Source organism: Ranitomeya variabilis, chromosome 2 (assembly GCF_051348905.1).
Source record: "Ranitomeya variabilis isolate aRanVar5 chromosome 2, aRanVar5.hap1, whole genome shotgun sequence".
Taxonomy (NCBI): Eukaryota; Metazoa; Chordata; class Amphibia; order Anura; family Dendrobatidae; genus Ranitomeya; species Ranitomeya variabilis.
Genome location: NC_135233.1, coordinates 685869726 through 685890053, shown reverse-complemented (window position 1 = coordinate 685890053; position 20328 = coordinate 685869726). Strand labels below are relative to the sequence as shown.

The 20328-nt window shown below is 49.0% G+C and overlaps 1 protein-coding gene across 1 annotated transcript in view; it reads left to right on the top strand.

Moving 5' to 3' along the window:
- The window catches only part of ENPP1 (ectonucleotide pyrophosphatase/phosphodiesterase 1), a 156862-nt gene that overhangs the window by 23698 nt on the left and 112836 nt on the right, over nt 1-20328 (top strand). The window contains exon 2 of the mRNA XM_077289349.1: nt 7182-7254. Coding sequence (XP_077145464.1) covers nt 7182-7254 — 73 coding nt within the window. The remainder of the gene's footprint in view (nt 1-7181; nt 7255-20328) is intronic.

Genomic DNA, 20328 nt, shown 5'->3' with positions numbered 1-20328 from the left:
GGGCGTTCGGTTGAATTATCCCTATTATTTTTTTAAACAGAAATTCTTCTGTGTTTAACTGTCTAAGCAAAGTAAATGTTATTTCACAAGAACTGTGTGCCCTGTGCTTCTAAAAACATTGAAATGTGCCATTTTAGTGCTTTTTTTCTCTAGAGTCTTTCTGTGGAGCTTTACAAAATGCATGTAAAAAACTGCAGTTACTTTTTTAAGTGCAGAATTAAAGCTTTTCTGTACTATAAAAAACACTTAAAACCCTGGCTTCACATCTGCACTAAAAATGCATTAAATAAGGGGAAATAAAATAAAAAATAAAAAGCAGCAATTAGAGAATATTGTTATTGTGTAGTTTTTTGTGGCTACCTGCAGAAAACAAAACACAGTATTTATGCTACATGTGAGCATGGCCTTACAGACAGATGTGGCCAAAATTGCTGTGGCATGCTTAGTGTGCCACATAATTTGTCCCTCTTTCTGATCTTCAAAAGTTGAGAGGTATGCTCTTGCTATGTTGACGATAAAACTGCAGGAGAGATCAGCGCAGATAGGGTCTTATCCAGTGGATATATAAAGCATACACTTAGACTCTACTTACCTGATACAGGCTTTTGATAAAGCGTGTAGATATTGAAGAGATATCAGCTGCATCAGATCCACGGGTCAGCTAGTGACCGTAGCAAACAAATTAAAAGGAGTTCTGTGAATATAATCCGCGCTGCTAAAAAATGCAGGTCCAGCTGTGTTAGAAAATGGAAAATAGTGGTTTAATCTACGCGTTTCAAAGTCCTAATGACTTCTTCATCATGACATTACCACATACATTAAACCACTATTTTCCAGTTTTTAACACTTCTGGACCTGCATTTTTTCAGCAGCGCAGATTATATCCACAGAACTCCTTTTAATTTATCTTGGGCATATCTTGTTTGTGGACAGCTTTTAAAGAAGAAAATTTTGTTTAACTAGTTGAACCCAACTTGTCATTCTTTGCACCTAAAGATATGTTTCCACGTGCAGGATTACATCAGGATTTGCTGCGGATTGGACGCTGCATAGATCTGCTGCATCCAATCCGCAGCGTCCAGATGTTACAGCATAGTGGAGAATAAATGAAGAGAGAATAATAAAAATACCGTGACTGTGTGATTAGCGGTAACTGCATCAGTTCCCCTCCTGTTGACTGGAAATTAGTGGCTGCAATGGAAATATATCTTTATTTTCTTCCCATAGCCGCTCGCTCTTTCATTTAGACGGTTGAACATGTTCAGTGCAGTACTTACCTCCAGATTACCACGGTGTGTCCAATCAAATACAGTTGTTTTTAGGGAGGAGCACTGAGATGCTGTGTGTGACTATAAGGCCATGTGCACACGATGCGTTTTTTTTACGCGAGTAAATGCTAAAAAATGCAATGAAATACTAAAGCAAGGTAATTCAATAACAATCCTGAAGTGCTGTGCACATGATCTGTAAATTTCCGTCCATATCTGCAGCATGTAATTTCTTTTTGCATTTCTGCAGTGTTTTTGACTCATTTACTTCAATTGAGTCAGTCAAATCTGCAGCAAAAATGCAGGTGTAAAAAGGATTGCTTATTTGTTTCAGATTTGCTGCCAAAAACGCTGCAATTTGTTAAAGGGAAATGATGTCAGAAGGAGGAAAAGTGTGGGCGGAGAATATGTGTGCGTCTCTGTGTGTGGGCGAAGAATGTGTGTGTCTCTGTGTGTGGACAGAGAATATATGTGTGTGTGTCTTTGTGTGTGGGCGGAGAATATGTGTGTGTCTCTGTGTGTGGGTGGAGAACATGTGTGTGTCTCTGTGTGTGGGTGGAGAACATGTGTGTCTCTGTGTGTGGGTGGAGAACATGTGTGTGTCTCTGTGTGTGGGCGGAGAATATGTGTGTGTCTGTGTGTGGGCGAAGAATGTGTGTGTCTGTGTGTGGGCGGAGAATATGTGTGTGTCTCTGTGTGTGGGTGGAGAATATATGTGTGTGTGTCTGTGTGTGGGTGGAGAACATGTGTGTGTGTGTCTGTGTGTAGGTGAAGAATGTGTGTCTCAGTGTGGGGGTGGAGAATATATGTGTGTGTCTCCGTGTGTGGGCGAAGAATGTGTGTGTCTCTGTGTGTGGGCGAAGAAATGTGTGTGTCTCTGTGTGTGGACAGAGAATATGTGTGTGTGTCTCTGTGTGGGCGGAGAATATATGTGTGTGTGTCTCTGTGTGTGGGTGGAGAATATGTGTGTATCTCCGTGTGTGGGCGAAGAATGTGTGTGTCTCTGTGTGGACAGAGAATATGTGTGTTTGTCTCTGTTTGTGGGTGAAGAATATGTGTGTCTCTGTGTGTGGGCAGAGAATATGTGCGTGTGAGTCTGTGTGTGTCTGCCTGTGTGTGTACCCAATGCGACGTGTGTACCCAGGCGTTATCTGATGGGGCTACTACTCCCATCCGGCTATGTGTTTTGTCACATATAAAAAAGACAGCATGACCCAATGATGGGAGAATAGTGTCATCATCATCAGTGTTCAATTGTAAAAAAAATCTAAACATTTACATATTTACATACAAAATACATACTCACCGAACACCTAATCCCTGTTGCCCGTGTCTCCTGCAAACAATCAAAAATAATAAACCAACATATACTTACGTTTCTACCATAGTCCATTTAATGCAGAGTGTCTCATGTCGATCTCACCTGGCCGCTGGCAATACACTGACAGGAGGTGATCGCTCCCACAGTGTATCACTGAGCTGCAGTGAGAGTTCACCAGAGTTCATCAGCTGATCAGCTCCGGTGCTCCCACTTATAGCACCGCTGCGTGGGAAAGTTCTCACACAATCGTAGTGCCGTACGTGAGGGCAGCGGAGCTGATGAACTCTGGTGAACTCTCAGGGCAGCGCAGTGATACACTGTGTGAGCGATTATCTCCTGTCAGTGTATCGCCGGAGGCCAGGCAGAGCGGTCACATCTCCTGATAGGACTGTTCTACACGTGAGATCGTCATCGGAAACTCGGTATTAAATTGACTACGTTGGACAGGATAGTATTATATGTTGGTTTATTCTTTTTTGATTGTTTGCAGGAGACGAGGGCATCGGGGATTAATCGTTCAGTAAGTATGGTAAATTTAGATTCAAGAAAGGACTTTATTCTGGCCGTGTCTTTATTATCATGTAACTATAGGATTAGTAATGGATAGGTGTCTTATAGATGCCTTTCCATTACTAACCTGTGGGCTTTATATCACCTGACAATACAAAGGTGACATCAACCCCACAAATATGAACCCCACTTGCCACAGCTACAGAACAAGTGGGAAGAGCAAGGCTAAGTGCCACAATTGGCGCATCTATAAGATGTTCCATTTCTGGGGCAGCTGAAAGCTGATGTTTTAGCCTGCGGGATGCCAATATCATGGCCCCTTCCCAGGCTATTAATATCAGCCCGCAGCTTTCTGCCTAGCCTATGCTGGTTCGATTTTATAGGGGGACCCCATGTCAATTTTTTTTCTGGGGTTCCCCTGTAAACTAGCCAGTAAAGGCTAAGCAAACAGCTGTGAGCTGATATTAATAGCCTGGGAACCTTTGTCTATTGGCTCCTTCCTAGAATATTAACATCTGCCCTCAGCCTTTCCCTCTGCTGGTTATTAAAATTATGCGGGAGCCCGCGCAATTTATTTTTTTTTTTAAATAAACATATTGCATTTTATGCAGATTTCTGACAGTTGCTTTTTTGTTTCAGCATATGTAGGTTAATTTATTTTAATGCTCCTACATAGGCGTGTGTGCCTGTGTGTGTCTTTATTTAATATTAATGAGGGTATCTGGCTGAGCTTGAGCAAGGAAATTACATCACAATTCTTTTTTTTTTTTAAATAATATATCTTTATTTAGCTCTATGGATTTACAAAAATGTATGAATAAATGCATGCAAAAATGCATAAAAAACACGCGAAATTCCAGCTGCATTTTTCTGCCAAGAGATGCAGGAACCATGCAGAAATTTCTGCAAGTAAATACACAACGTGCGCACATAGCCTAAGGGTGCGTGTCCACGGTCCAGATTGTCGGCGCTTTAGACGGAGCGGAAAACCAGCTACGCCCAAATCACCGCCCCAAATCGGCAGGTTCGCCGGATGCGTGTTCGCACGCATAGTGGAGACGGGATTTCATAAAATCCCCTCCACTATGCTGTAACATCTGGACGCTGGATTGAACGCAGGGTTCAATCTGCAGCTAATCCGAATGTAATCCGGCCCGTGGACACTTACCCTTACTGACACAGGACAGCATTAAAGGGAACCTGTCAGCCCCAAAATCGAAGGTGAGCTTAGCCCACCAGCATCAGGGGCTTATCTACAGCATTCTGTAATGCTGTAGATAAGCCCCCGATGTATCCTGAAAAATTAGAAAAAGAGATTAGATTATACTCACCCAGGGGCGGTCCCGCTGCGGTTCGGTCCGATAGGCGTTGTGGTCCAGTCCGGGGCCTCCCATCTTCTTACAATGACGTCCTCTTCTTGTATTCACGCTGCGGCTCCGGCGTACTTTGTCTGCCCTGTTGAGGGCAGAGCAACGTACTGCAGTGCGCAGGTGCCAGGCCTCTCTGACCTTTCCCAGCACCTATGCACTGCAGTACTTTACTCTGCCCTCAACAGGGCAGACAAAGTATGCCTGCGCCAGAGCCGCAGCGTGACTACAAGAAGAGGATGTCATTGTAAAAAGATGGGAAGCCCCGGACCGGACCGCAACGCCTATCGGACCGAACCGCAGCGGGACCGCCCCCAGGTGAGTATAATCTAACCTCTTTTTCTCATCTTTAAGGATACATCGGGGACTTATCTACAGCATTACAAAATGTAGATAAGCCCCTGATGCTGGTGGGCTTAGCTCATCTGCGATTTTGGGGGTGACAGGTGCCCTTTAAACTCATCTGAAGGTGTCCTCTCAGTGCTTCAGCTTCCATCTCACAATCTGGTAGTGTTGCAATATTGTTGCAATAAGGCAGAAATGTGAGAGCTGCAGCAAATATTTGTAAGAAGACAAAATTCACTTGTACTCTACTAACACATTTGCTGCAGCTTTCAGAGCTCTGCTGTATTGCAATGTTGGCTGCCGGTGAGATGGAAGCTGAAGCTGAGAGAAATCTGCAGATGTGTCAATTATAATCACACACAGCTCTGCAGGGAGATCAGGAGAGCAGAGAGTGGCCATTACATATCAGGCGGCGTAGCTAGGGTTTTGGTTCAGGGGGGGCGAAGCTTCTGAGTGGGCTCCTAACCAGGTAACCTTCATTACAATTCGGTGACACTCCCTAATAGTGGAGGAGAACCTCAGCAGATGACCGCACTATTACTGAAGATAATCTCTATATAACGACCACCATGGATATTACCGCCATATGGTCAGTTGTAAATACCAGTCCAATAGAACATGTAAGAGATCACAGCACAGTTACAGATAGCGACTTACCGCTGATGTTCTTTGATGGAATCGTCTCTTTTCATGTCTTTTCCATCTGGCACAGACCGACATGACAACTTCTTCCAGCCAGCACTTGTCTGCAGAAAATACAACAAAGGTACAATGCACTTCTCATATTCCAGCCCCATCACAATCTATTGCCAACCTGCACAAACCCCTTATCCTGCTGATACCCCAATACTGTGCCGCTGCTGCCGTATGTGTCCCTATTCCTGCACCTGCTGTGCGGTTCTCTGTACCCTCTAAATTCTAAAGTAACCCTCTATAATATAGTAATGCCAGGTGCAAGTGCCCTAGAAAACAGTGCCCACATTTTGCTCCCTAGAAAGTAATATTGCCATGTGTGCCCCTTTGATAGTCACAGTAACCTGAGATCCCCTATAACAAGAAGTGCCCACTTTACATTTAATAATGTCCCGAGTCTGCCCCCTGTATAGCTCCCCTATACAGTACAATGACCCCTCACTGTATAGTACCATCCACACAGTATACTGACCCCTTAGGAGCCCCCAAACTGTTTGATGGCTCCAACACTGTATGATGGCCCCTTCACTGTAATCTCCACACTGTATGATGGCCCACTAGATGGCCTCCATATAGTATAATGCACCAGATCATCCTAAATATAGTATAATGCACTCCCCATAGGTCTTCATATAGTATAATGCACTCCCCATAAGCCTCCTTATAGTATAATGCACTCCCCATAGGACTCCATATAGTATAATGCACTCCCCATAGGCCTACTCTATAGCACAAGGCAGTACCCATAGGCAGACTCTATAGCACAAGACAGCACCCCCATAGGCAGACTCTGTAGTATAAGACAGCACCCCATAGGTAGAACCTGTAATATAAGACAGCACCCCATAGGCAGACCCTGAAGTATAAGGCAGCCCCCCTATAGGCAGATCCTGAAGTATAAGGCAGCCCCCCTATAGGCAGATCCTGAAGTATAAGTCAGCACCCCTTTACACCAGACACTGACAGGGAAGATGGGAGAAGGAGCGCAGCGCAGCGCTCCTTCCCTCATCAGTGTGGTGATGGACGGGGGCCTACTACTAGCACCGGGCCCCCCCGGCCTGCTCAGGGGCCCCATAGTGGGCGACAGAGTAGGGGGATCGATTCTCCTTGCTCTGCCGCAGAAGGTAACTGTATCCGGGTGGGCCCCCTCTAAGCACCGGGCCCGGGGCGATGGCCCCCTCTGCCCCCCGGTAGCTACGCTACTGCATATCACACTTGTAACCATAACATATCACACTGGTAACTCCACATTTTATTTATAATAGTCTCTGGGGGCAGATTCTCATGCAGATCAGTGTCTGGCCCATTGAACTTTTTAAGTTGTTTTTAGCTATTTAAACAAATGGGCAGTGAGTAATTGAAGCATGATTTGATCTGGGCTTTGATTCAATATATGCATGAAATGTAATTCTACATGGCTATTTTTAGCTATACAGCTGCATTAATGATTTATTTTGAGTTCATATAGAGTTATAATGTTCTGTAGTGCTGGGAAATATAGGATAATACAGATTAGAGTTGGATTATCTACAAGGTTTATTTGTAGATTGTGACACCACATGAAATGATCTGTACAGATACTTCAATAATATAAGGAAAAAAGGGAACGTAAAGCATGCAATGATCTCCTTAGTGTTTGGTTACAAAATCCACAAGATTCTTTGTTTCTTTCACTAGGTAATCTGTGTGTGCATATTAACCGCTATCCTCGGGTGCATATTTGGACTAAAGCCAAGCTGCTCCAGAGAAGGTAAAAGATGCCTGTTTTATCTTGATATTTTTTTTCTCACTACTTTTCAAACTCCTATTGACCTTAGTGATTGGACTCTACTGTCAGACAGCCTATCATCTATGATGGAAGTGCAAAACGTTTTTTGGGCTACAATGCAAAACCTGTAATGGCTATAATAGATGGGGATCACTTATAGCATTGATCTTCTCCAATCGAGCAGAAGGACCGTTTAGGCCCCTTCAGATTTTAGAGCTTGTTTGCAACCTGACAACCATTGTAGTTAAGCTTCTGCCTTGAAGCTCCATCGCCTAAATGTAATGTCGCTAATCACTTCTCATGGCCTTGAGTAGTCAAGGAGTCCAAGGTCAGAAACCAGGAGAGTATGCATAAACAGACGGAAGAGACAAAAGCTTAGTCATGTTACTTTCCGAGGTCAGAATATAAGGAGAATAATGGATCAGAGCAGAAGAGGTTAAACAAATGGATGGTCAGAACGAGGTCCAAGGTCAGACAACGAAAGATCAAGTTTACAGAACTCAAGGCACAGAGAGAACAAACCTCACTAGTAGGGATGAGTGAGATAAATTGTGGGTATTCGGTGCTCGGCGAGTAATAAAGTACTCACGGTTCTCAGAACTACTTGCCTCACACTATTCGGATCTCCCACCCAGCATATGCCAATCACAGTAATGCCGCAGTCTTCTTGGTTGGTTCTTGGTTGTGGGTGGCAATACTATGACTGGCTGGCCGCCCAGCGTCATACATAGCCTATGAGTCATAGCCTGGCTCTATATAAGCCCTGCCGCCACCCTTTTCTGCACATTGCATGCAGAACACAGCTAGTGTAGGGAAAGTGTAAGCAACTGCTAGGGAGAGTTGTGTTTGTTTGTGCAAATCGTCCAGAAATCCTCTGTAAAACCCAAAAGCTAAGTATAAGGTCAGGCACTGAGTAGTGACAGTTTTCCCAGCTATTTTGGGGGTCACATTTACCCCTTCAGGGCAATTTTTTTGTGCTGTGGTGGTGCTGTGTTCACAGCGAATAGGACGCATGGTACTGTGCAGCGCCCCAGAGTCCTGGTCGTTGCAGTAATGTCATTCTTCCACCAGGGGGAGTGATATTACGTCCGAAGGTAAGAAAGGAGTCCATCCTTCCAGGTATCACCAAACATACACCACACTTCACACTCCAATCCACCAGGGGGAGCCATGCTCCTATCTAGTAGGGTACTCCTCACAGAAGGGTAAAACTGGTGGTTTGGATAGGAAGTTAGATGCTGCCTGGGTTTGACCCAGAGAGGACCTGTCAGGCAGACAGGGGGAGAAGGAGAAACATCTGAGCTGCAGACAGAGGGTCCCTGTCACGGGTGGGATCCTAACAGAGGCCTAGCGGGATAGAAAGCTACGGAGCTGCACCTGCCCCACGTGCGGCAGCATCCTAAGAAAGGACACGAAGAGAACTGTGTTGTAGAGAGTGAGAAATGAAATCACAGAACTAGGAGAAAACACCGGGAGGAGTTCTGCCCTGTAAAGGCTGCCTCCTTCTGAGGCGCGTAGCCGGTGGCCAGAACACCGAGGGAGTAATTGACTCTACGCATTACTTCAGAGACCGGCAGGACAGTCAATTCCAAGTTGGCTGCCCGACCTAAATTTCTATGAAGACACAGTGGCAAATTGTGGGGGTCGGGGCGTCTCTAGGGTCCCTATAAACAAGCCTCAGGCCATCAGTCAAACGGGTTTGTCCTATCCACACCATCTGGGGGACAGAGAGGAGGACAGCAGAAACATCCACGAAAGTTGTGAGGACCTTACCGAGTTGCTCAGCAGGGAGGTACTACAACACACAGGCACTAGTAGGAAGGCTGCTGATTTCCACCTGGATAAGGGGACTCTGGATTTGCCTTCGGACCGGCCTGACTCTGCCTACCCTGTAGTCTGTACCCTGGACTGTGGATGCTGAAGCTTCCAGTAAAAGGTAAAGAGACTGCAACCTTGTGTCCTCGTTATTCACTGCGCCTTACATCATCCACCATCACTATCTACACTTCTGGGAAGCCCTGGGGATTCACTTCACCTGTGGGAAGGTATACCATCTTGCTGCCATAACATCACCCCAGCGGACCCCTAAGCAGCGTCGGTTGCCCTGACCGAATACCACAGGTGGCATCACGAACATTATACAAACTACTCCTTTTATTGGACACCCCTCAAAGGGCCATGGACCGGGTCAGGCCACCGTGACATTCCCCGAACCGAAGGACCCGGTGCCGAGTACCCCATTGCCCTTGTACGTGGGGGCGCTCCATACTGCACAACTGACATGCAGCCAGCACCGCTGTCTTGTGTTGTGACTGGGGTGCATTATCTCACCTTAAACACAATGGGTGATCCTACCCAGCCCAGCCAATATCGTCAGGCATGATTGGGGGATGAAGATGATGACGAAAATGAGGAGGGAGAGGACTTCTTTTTCAGTGGTACTGAGGGGACACCTCATGCTACAGAGGGGAATCCCAACCCCAGCGTCATGTCTGTCCAGCATGAGTGGGCTGGAGAGGAGGAGGTGGAGGAGGAGAGTCAGTGTGAGGAGAGGATGGGTATTGTTCCTCCTTCTGGGGTCACAGAAGATTTGCCTCTTTTCAGCTTGACACACATGGCACACTTGATATCTAACTGTCTGTGCCAAGACCCTCGCGTAATCCACATTTTCAATAGCAACCTATACTGGTTGGCCACCTTTCTAGACCCACGGTACAAGGACAAATTTCCTTCGCTACTGTTGCAGTCACCAAGGGGATTCACAATTGAATCCTTCAAGAGGGCCCTTGTCGATCAATTGATGGCAACAGCACCCTCAGACACTGCTGGTAGCAGAGTTGCCAGCTCTGTGCAACAGAATGCAGTAATGGGGAGAGACATGTCAAGCATGTCCAAAAGAGGTGGTGGTAAAATGTCCACAAACGGGGCCATCTTCAATAAACCGGCTCATCACCAAGGACTAGCTGGAACAGTAACAAGGTCAAGGAGGGAGAAGTTGAACAAGATGGTCAACGACTATCTAAGTGACCATACCTGCGTCCTTCCTGACGCTTCTGTTCCTTTTTATAACTGGGTATCCAAGCTGCATTGTTGGCCAGACCTCTCCTTATATGCCTTGGAGGTGCTGGCCTGCCCTGCTGCTAGTGTGATATCAGAGCGTGTTGTCAGTGCTGCTGGGGCAATCATCACAGATACATGCACATGGTTGACTACAGAGAATGCAGACAGGCTGACTCTGATAAAATTTAACAAGGACTGGATTTCACAGCAGTATTTAAGCCCTCCAGATGACAGTATCCCTACCTAAAGTCACCCAAAACATAATTTTTTTGCAACTGGTCATCACGCCCATCCCTTCCCATACAAACCCCTTTTCTTCTTCTTACACATGTTTTCAAATCCTGCTTCTGCCACATGTACCTCATGGTCAATAAGCTAAAAACAATGTTCCGTTAATTAATATTTCCCATCGGAGGCACTTGTGATGAGACCCTTCTTCCTTCATCAACCATGGTATCATGCCCCTTGGGCTAATTTTTGGAGACACTATGGCTATGCCTGGACACTGGGCACTGCAACTACTGTGCTAGTAGTCCTACCTTCATAATTGTTTGGCCCTTCAGACCTGCACTGCTTCCTTCATCAACTATGATACAGCCCCTTGGGCTCATTTTTTGAGACACTATGGCTATGCCTGGTCACTGGGCACTACAACTACTGTGCTAGTAGTCCGACTCCTAGCTTCATAATTGTTTGGCCCTTCAGACCTGCCTTGCTTCCTTCATCAACTATGATACAGCCCCTTGGGCTAATTTTTGGAGACACTATGGCTATGCCTAGACACTGGGCACTGCAACTACTGTGCTAGTAGTTCTAACTTCATACTTGTTTGGCCCTTCAGACCTGCCCTGCTTCTTTCATCAACTATAATACAGCCCCGTGGGCTAATTTTTGGAGACACTATGGCTACGCCTGGTCACTGCAACTACTGTGCTAGTTGTCCTACCTTCATAATTGTTTGGCCCTTCAGACCTGCCCTGCTTCCTTCATCAACTATGATACAGCCCCTTGGGCTAATTTTTGGAGACACTATGGCTATGCCTGGACACTGGGCACTGCAACTACTGTGCTAGTAGTCCTACCTTCATAATCGCTTGGCCCTTCAGACCTGCCCTGCTTCCTTCATCAACCATGATACAGCCCCTTGGGCTATTGTTGTGAAGGCACTATGTCTATGCCTGCACATTGGGCACTGGAACTACCGTGCTAGTAGTCTACGTTCATAATTGTCTGGCTCTTGAGGCCTCCTTCCTGCATCAACCATGATACAGCCCCTAGGGCAAATGTTTTGAAGACACTATGGCTATGCGTGCACATTGGGCACTGGAACTACCGTGCTAGGTAGCAGAATAGCCGATAATTCAATTTTCGGGTTCTGTAAAATCATTGCAGAACCCGACAGGATATGAGACATGGTTTACATACAGTAAACCATTGCAGAACAGTTAGATTTTTATATGTCCCTCACTAATAATGTTAGTAGTGTGTGTGTGTGTGTGTGTGTGTGTGTGTGTGTGTAAAATTTGGGAGCTGTAGGGGTTAAATTAAAGGATTAATTCATGTAAAAAACTGGCATGGGCTCCCGAGCAATTTTCTCCGCCAGAGAGGGAAATGCAGAGCGCCCCCACACCGCCGCAGGGCCGAGGGGTACCCGGAGCCGGGCCTCTGGGGTCTCAGTCCTGGGGTTGTCACGGTGGCTAGACCCGGTCCGTGGCCCTGTCTGTCAGTGGGGGACGTCCGTTGCAAATAGGTGCTGTTAACGGTGCAGGTCGCGGTAAATAACGAGGACACCAGGTTGCAGTCTCTTTACCTCTTTACTGAAGATGTGGGAGACCTCAGTCCAGAGCGCTGTTAACTGGGTTTTCAGAGACCGGCCGGTCCAACGACACATCAGGAGCTCTCTTTACAGGTGGGAATCAGTATCTACCTTCTAGCGCTGTGTGTTGTAGTTCTTCCCTGCTGAGCTCCCGGGATAGTCCTCACAACTGTTTCTTTCTGTCTCTACTGTTCCTTCTCCGTCCTCCAGTTGATATGGTAGGACGCACCCGTATGACGGGGTAGGCCTGGAGTTCTTCTGGGACCCTAGAGTCGCCCCTCTCCCACAGCTGCCTCCGTTGTCTGCTTAGGTGTTAAGTGAGACAGCCAACCTGTAGTTAGCTGCCCTGCCGTGGTTTGCAATGTACTTAAAGTCTCTTACTTGCTTGGCGTTCCGGCCACCGACTGTTTGCGCCTCAGAAGGATGTTGCCTCGGTCTAACAGCAAGACCCCTTCTGGTATTTCTCCTTTTCTGTATTCCCGTTGTTTACTGGTTAGTTCTGCTCTGAGGAGTCTGCCAGGATCCCATCCCTGACAGGTCCTCTCACTAGCTCTTCCCAGCTACTTCTCCCTGTCTTCCTGTCCAACCCCCAGTTTTACCAGAGTTGTGAGGAGTGGCCTACTAGATAGGACCACCCCCCCTGGTGGCCGGAGTGTGAAGTGTGGTGTGAGTGTACCTGATCAGAGAAACTCCCTAGTGCAATCAGACGCACCATGGCTCCCCGTAGTGGCGGAGCCACAGCACTGCAACAACCAGGACTCTGGGGTGCTGCACTCCCCCCCCGGTTAAATCCAGTACTCCGGGACTGGGAAAACAAGAACAATAATACATGTTAACAGAAAACACACAAATTTTTGAAATAGCATAACAATTGAACATAACAGAGCTTCCCTTTACGGGAGGTGAGGATTCTTGAACGTTGCGAAAGTTTGGTCATGCACAGTTTATGACTCTCAGTTCAGTGGTTGAAACAGCGGGGACCCCGGGTAAACAAAGGGGCCCCCCTTGTGGAAGTTTTTGAGCAATTCACCGTCCATTACTCTAGTGTCCATTTAAAAACCTGTAACAAAAGGATATGCATACAAACATTTTCAATTCCATAGCAGCCCTATCAATACCTCCAAGTTTTGTAGCGGAGGGGAGTTTGATTTTGAGTGCTGCGTGTGGACCTTCGCAGCGCAGGGGTTGCTATTGGTCTAACAGGGCCCGCTATGCTTGCTACCGCTGGTGTAGTGCGCTGTTTTCTAACTACACTTCTAGTGAGTCTGGGTAGCACTGGCAGGTTGGGGCTCTCAGAGCTGCTGCTATCAACAGTGGGTACGGCAGGCTCACTGATAGCAGAGGGAGGATTTGCCGGTTCAACGGTTGGCATGGCTTCTTCAGGCAAGGCTTGTTGAGGTTGCGCGACCGGATGATCTGGTACCACCATTGTTTCTGGTGGGTCCGGCTGTGGAAACGTTAGAACAGGTACCGCGATGGCCTGATTTATCTGAGTCCAGGACTGGGGAAAGTCACCAAGGACAGTATGGAACATCTTCTCCTTTTCTACCGGCGGGGAGATTTCTGGGGCCGTGCCCCTCTCTTTCAACTTATCGGGGCAGACCTTAAGGTGATCCCTGGATACCGCTGTCGAGGTCTCCCCTCTGTCCTTGCTGATGAGACAGACCTTAGTGTTGTCGAAGTCGGATGGCAAGATGGTATACGGTTCCGCTTCCCATTGGTCATCAAGCTTGTGTAACCTCCTCTTTCGTTTAAGCACTTGCTCACCAGGTGACAGGGGAATCGCAGGAGCGTGTTGATTGTAGTCCCTTTCTTGTTTCTGCCTAGCCTGGGCGAGACTTCTCTCCACACACTCCTGTACTTCGCGGTATCTTCGCTGCCTTTCTGTATCCCAATCTGCCTCCGGCGAGGTATCTTCGGGTACTAGGACCCCCATGTCCAGATCAACGGGTAACCGACTAGACCTTCCTCGCATCAGGTACGCTGGAGTACAGTTGGTGGAACTTACTGGGATGTGGTTGTACATATCCACCAAGTCAGGCAACTTTGTCGGCCACAGGTTCCGTTCCTCCACAGGCAAGGTCTTCAATAAATCGATTACTACCTGGTTCATCTTCTCGCACATCCCGTTGGTTTGGGGGTGGTACGGTGTAGTTCTGATCTTCTTACACCCGTACAGCTGGCAGAATTCTTGGAACACTTCCGCTTCGAATGCAGGCCCCTGATCGGTCAGTACTTTCTCGGGGTAGCCATGGGGTCTACAAAAGTGCTGCTGGAAGGCCCTGGCGGCAGTCCTAGCTGTTAGATCCTTGACAGGCACAACCACCAAAAACCTGGAGTAGTGGTCCACGATGGTAAGGGCGTAGATATAGCCCGACCGGCTAGGCGTCAGCTTCACATGATCCAGCGCGACCAGTTCGAGCGGCCGTTTGGTGATGATAGGCCGCAGGGGAGCCCGTTGACTGTCACGGTCCTTCCTTCGCAGACTACACGGACCACACTCTCGACACCACTTCTCAATGGTTCTCTTCATGCCAATCCAATAGAACCTCCCTCGGAGCAGCTTCTCCAGCTTCCTCCATCCGAAGTGTCCGGCTCCATCATGGTAGGCTCCCAGAACCATGGGCGCATCTCGCCTTGGCACCACTATCTGCCACACCAATTCATGAGTACGTGGGTCGATGCTCCTCCTGCACAACTTGCCATCATGGATAAACAGTTTGCTTCTCCCCTTCCACAGCTGTTGAGTTTCTTGTGGATCATCTGGGCCAGGGTGCAACCCAGCCTGCGTCAAGAGTTCCTTCACCTGACGGACCGCGGGGTCACTATCCTGGGTTTCTGCCCATCTGTGGTGGGGCAGGGGATTCAGCGTGGCATCCGGTTGGTTCTTGTGCCTGTTCTTCACATGGTGAGAGTTCTGAGTGGCTTTGGGGCGATGGAAGGCAGGCAGCTCCACCTCTTCAAGTGCCTCCGGGTCTTCTCCCACTTCTGGTAGATTGGGCATTCGGGACAGAGCATCGGCATTGGCATTCTGGTGTCTTGCCCGATATTTGATGGTGAAATCATAGTTGGACAGCCGGGCCATCCACCGCTGTTCCAAAGCCCCGAGTTTGGCAGTACCCAGATGCGTTAGGGGATTGTTGTCCGTGAAGACGGTGAATTTCGCGGAGGCCAGGTAGTGCTTAAACCTCTCTGTCACTGCCCAGACGAGGGCCAGGAATTCCAGCTTAAAGGAACTATAGTTGTCAGGGTTCCTTTCCGTGGGACGGAGTTTCCTGCTGGCGTAAGCGATCACCCTTTCTTTGCCGTTCTGAACCTGGGACAGCACGGCTCCTAATCCCACATTACTGGCATCTGTGTACAGCACAAACGGTTGATCGTATTCGGGGTAAGCCAGTATCTCTTCCCCCGTCAGTGCCGACTTCAAACAGGTGAAGGATTCCTCCAGCTCTTCGTTCCAATCAAAGGGGGTTTTCCTCCCCTTGGTCTTCTTTGGTTGGCCCACCAGCAGATTTTGCAAGGGTGCGGCCTTCTTGGTGAAATCCTTAATGAATCTCCGATAGTAACCTACCAACCCGAGGAACTGCCGGACTTCGTGGAGGTCACTAGGCTTTGGCCAGTCCTTGATCACTGTGACCTTGTCGGGGTCTGGGGCCACTCCTTCAGCGCTCACCACATGGCCCAGGTACTGCACTTTAGGTTTGAGCAGATGACACTTGGACGGTTTCACCTTTAAGCCGAATTTGGACAGGGCTTCGAACACCTCGGCCAGGTGCTTCAGATGGTCTTCGTAGGTCTTAGAGAAGACAATGACATCATCCAAATACAGCAGCACAGTTTCAAAGTTCATGTGTCCTAGGCAGCACTCCATCATCCTCTGGAACGTTCCTGGAGCATTGCACAGTCCGAAGGGCATGTAGTTGAATTCGCAGAGACCCATTGGTGTCGTGAAGGCCGTCTTCTCCTTGTCCGCCTCCGCTACAGGAACCTGCCAGTACCCACTGGTGAGATCTAAGGTAGAGAAGTAGTTAGCAGATTTTAAAGCAGCCAGAGATTCCTCTATCCTGGGCAGTGGGTATGCGTCCTTATGTGTAATGCGATTCAACTGCCTGTAATCAACACACATCCTCATTGTACCATCTTTCTTTTTAACGAGGACTAACGGAGCTGCCCAGGGGCTACAGCTGTCTCTCACCACCCCAGCCTCCTTCATTTCCCGCAACATGTCCTTGGCACACTGGTAATGAGCTGGGGGTACAGGGCGATATCTCTCTTTTATGGGTCGATGACCTCCCGTGGGGATGTGATGTTGGATCCCTTTCACCTGCCCAAAATCTGAGGGGTGTTTGCTGAATACCTGCTCGTACTCGTGTACCACCCTGTAAGCCCCCTGTATTTGATGAGACGGGGTGGAGTCAGTGCCCACATGCAGTTCCCGACACCAGTCTTTCGAGTGCTCTGCTGAACCTTTGTTCTCCGCCACGTTTGACGGGACCAAGGGTTCAGGTGTCTGTATTACACTATTATTGACAGTGAACAATTTGGCGAGCGTGGTATACTTGGTTAGGTGGACCTCTTCCTCCCCACAATTGAGGACACGTACGGGCACTCTCCCCTGTCGGATGTCAACCACCCCCCGGGCTGTCAGAACAGTAGGCCTATTGTCTGAATATACAGGTTCCACCAAGGCCTGGTAGTCCTTACCCCTGAGGCCTATGGCTGCTCGACACCATATTAACATTTCACTCTTGGGAGGTATCGCGATGGGGTTTGAATCACTTACAGTGACACGACCAATCTCACCACCAGTCAGCTCTACCTGCTGTCTCTGCATCAGAGCTCTGATTTCCTTCTGCAGGGCACGTTGCTCACTGTGGCCAGCGTTTTCTGCCACCTGTTGCAACAAAACAATCACTTCTGCAAGACAATTTTCTATAACATTAGTACCAAGAGTCATCATGGGATTACATTCTCGACGATCAATATCTACAATCACAATCCCTTGGGCTTTCAATTCCACCCGCCCCACTTTGATGGTGACCTCCTTATACCCCACTTGTGGCAACGGCTGAACATTACTGGCGATTATGGTGAAATCATCGTCAGGGCCACGAGTAATATCAGCGTCCTCCCAATACCGTTTGTAGAGCACGTAAGGTATAGTCGTCACCTGAGAACCGGTGTCCAGCAAAGCATTCAAGGGGATTCCATCAATCACTACAGGGAGAACTGGTCGTCCTCCAATATACTTGGTTCTCCAATGCTGCGGGCCTGACCGTCCTACTCCTGGGGGTTGGCCCTTTGCCCCAGGGGTTGCTCGTTTAAAGGACAGTACCTTGCAAGATGGCCCACCTGATGACAGCGGCGGCAGATGGGTCGTCCATCCTGGTGGAAGCGATCGTCGGGCCGGCTCCTGGTCGGCGGAGTCCTCCTCCGTCGCATCCAAGGGACATCCTCCGGGCTGGAAGCCAACTGGATCTTCTCTTTGGGGGCCTCCTGTAGGGACTGCACCGTCCGGGCCAGGGCAGCAACGCTCTTGGTTAGCTCTTGCATCTGGAGACGGAGTCCTGCAGGGGAGTCGTCCTCGAAGCTCTGGGCGTCAGCCTCCGTGGCAACTGGGGTATCCGATGCCACCTCCTGGTGGTAGGTGAGAGCGGGGCGCCTGGGTGGCACTGCGCGGCTGGGCTGCCGCTCCTGCAATGCCTGGATAGCTTTATCTTTAAACTGCGCAAAAGTCAAGTCTGGATTTTGCATGGCCAGGAAGTGCAATTGGCCCCGCTGGTGACTGCACAGGAGCCCCTCGATGAACCGCTCCTTCAGGATTTTATCCTCATCCTGCATGCTGCCGGGGTCACTCTGCTTAATGGCCCGCATCGCTTCCTGGAGATTAAGGGCATAGTCCCGTAAGCTATCCTGCGACCTCTGTTTGCATCCATAGAAAGTCAGTTTAATCTCTGTGGCAGTGCGAGTATCAAAGGTGGCTTTAAGCTTGGCAAAAATCTGTTGTGCAGTTCCTTTATCCTCAGCGGGCCAGGATTTCACTTCTCTCAGAGCCGCCCCAAAGAGTTGACCGGTTATCATATGGACTTTCTGAGGCTCGGTTAGGGGATAGAACTCGAGTAGGCTGCAGAGCCCTTCTTTAAAGTCAGTGAATGTATGCGCCTCCCCAGAGTATCGTGGGAGCCAGGTCGCTCCGGGCAGGTAGGGCATGGAGAAGGGCATTATGGCTTTTGCGTTAGCGGCGGTGTCCGACTGGCTGATGGGGGCAGCGGGCTCTGCGGCAGCCAGTGGCGGTATTAGGGCCGCGGCTTCGCCCGCTGCGGGGACCGGAGCTGCCCCTGCGTCCGCGGCTGCGACCGCCACCTCCTCTCCTCCCGACTCGGACATGGCCGTCCCTTCCTCCCACTAACCTGCTGGAGGTCGGAGTTCCTCTTCCGGGATTGGCGTCTCACCGCGCTTTCCGTTCCGCGCTTCTTCTGGCCGATCCCGCCCACGTAGCTAAGGCTCCTCCCTCCGCGCGCGGCAATGGCGAATTTTGGCGGTAACTTTCCGCGGCAAGCAGTAGCACACAGTCTCTCAATAAAGCTACAGTTCATGCACAACAAATCACAGTCTCTAGGCACACATGACCTGATTCTTCAGGCTTAAGTAGATCCTGTTCGTGACGCCAAGTTGCAGAGCGCCCCCACACTGCCGCAGGGCCGAGGGGTACCCGGAGCCGGGCCTCTGGGGTCTCAGTCCTGGGGTTGTCACGGTGGCTAGACCCGGTCCGTGGCCCTGTCTGTCAGTGGGGGACGTCCGTTGCAAATAGGTGCTGTTAACGGTGCAGGTCGCGGTAAATAACGAGGACACCAGGTTGCAGTCTCTTTACCTCTTTACTGAAGATGTGGGAGACCTCAGTCCAGAGCGCTGTTAACTGGGTTTTCAGAGACCGGCCGGTCCAACGACACATCAGGAGCTCTCTTTACAGGTGGGAATCAGTATCTACCTTCTAGCGCTGTGTGTTGTAGTTCTTCCCTGCTGAGCTCCCGGGATAGTCCTCACAACTGTTTCTTTCTGTCTCTACTGTTCCTTCTCCGTCCTCCAGTTGATATGGTAGGACGCACCCGTATGACGGGGTAGGCCTGGATTTCTTCCGGGACCCTAGAGTCGCCCCTCTCCCACAGCTGCCTCCGTTGTCTGCTTAGGTGTTAAGTGAGACAGCCAACCTGTAGTTAGCTGCCCTGCCGTGGTTTGCAATGTACTTAAAGTCTCTTACTTGCTCGGCGTTCCGGCCACCGACTGTTTGCGCCTCAGAAGGATGTTGCCTCGGTCTAACAGCAAGACCCCTTCTGGTATTTCTCCTTTTCTGTATTCCCGTTGTTTACTGGTTAGTTCTGCTCTGAGGAGTCTGCCAGGATCCCATCCCTGACAGGTCCTCTCACTAGCTCTTCCCAGCTACTTCTCCCTGTCTTCCTGTCCAACCCCCAGTTTTACCAGAGTTGTGAGGAGTGGCCTACTAGATAGGACCACCCCCCCTGGTGGCCGGAGTGTGAAGTGTGGTGTGAGTGTACCTGATCAGAGAAACTCCCTAGTGCAATCAGACGCACCATGGCTCCCCGTAGTGGCGGAGCCACAGCACTGCAACAACCAGGACTCTGGGGTGCTGCAGAAAGCTAGTCATTGAAGGCAGATATTAATAGCCTAGAGAGGGACCATGGTTATTGCCCCACCTGCCTAAAAACATCTGCCCCAGCCACCCCAGAAAAGACGCATCTGTAAGATTCCGGCACTTAGCCTCTCTCTCTTCCCACTGCCCTGTATCATTGGCATGTGGGGTAATAAGGGGTTAATGTCACCTTGCTATTGTAAGGTGACATTAAGCCTGGTTAATAATGGAGAGGTGTCAATAAGACACCTATCCATTAATAATCAAATAGTATGAAAGGGTTAAAAATACAGACACACACTAAGAATAAAGTATTTTAATGAAAGAATGAAACACACAGGTTTTAATATCTTTATTGCACGCTCAATCCAAGCGAAGCCCTCGTTCTCCTGTAAAAAATTCCAAAACAAAAAAGCAACAATATCCCATACCTGTCCGCCGTACAGTCAAGTCCCGTGCAGTAATTCATATCTGGGGGAATTTACATTTTACAACTGAGAGCGCTGCTAATGCTGCCGCTCCCGGCTGTGAA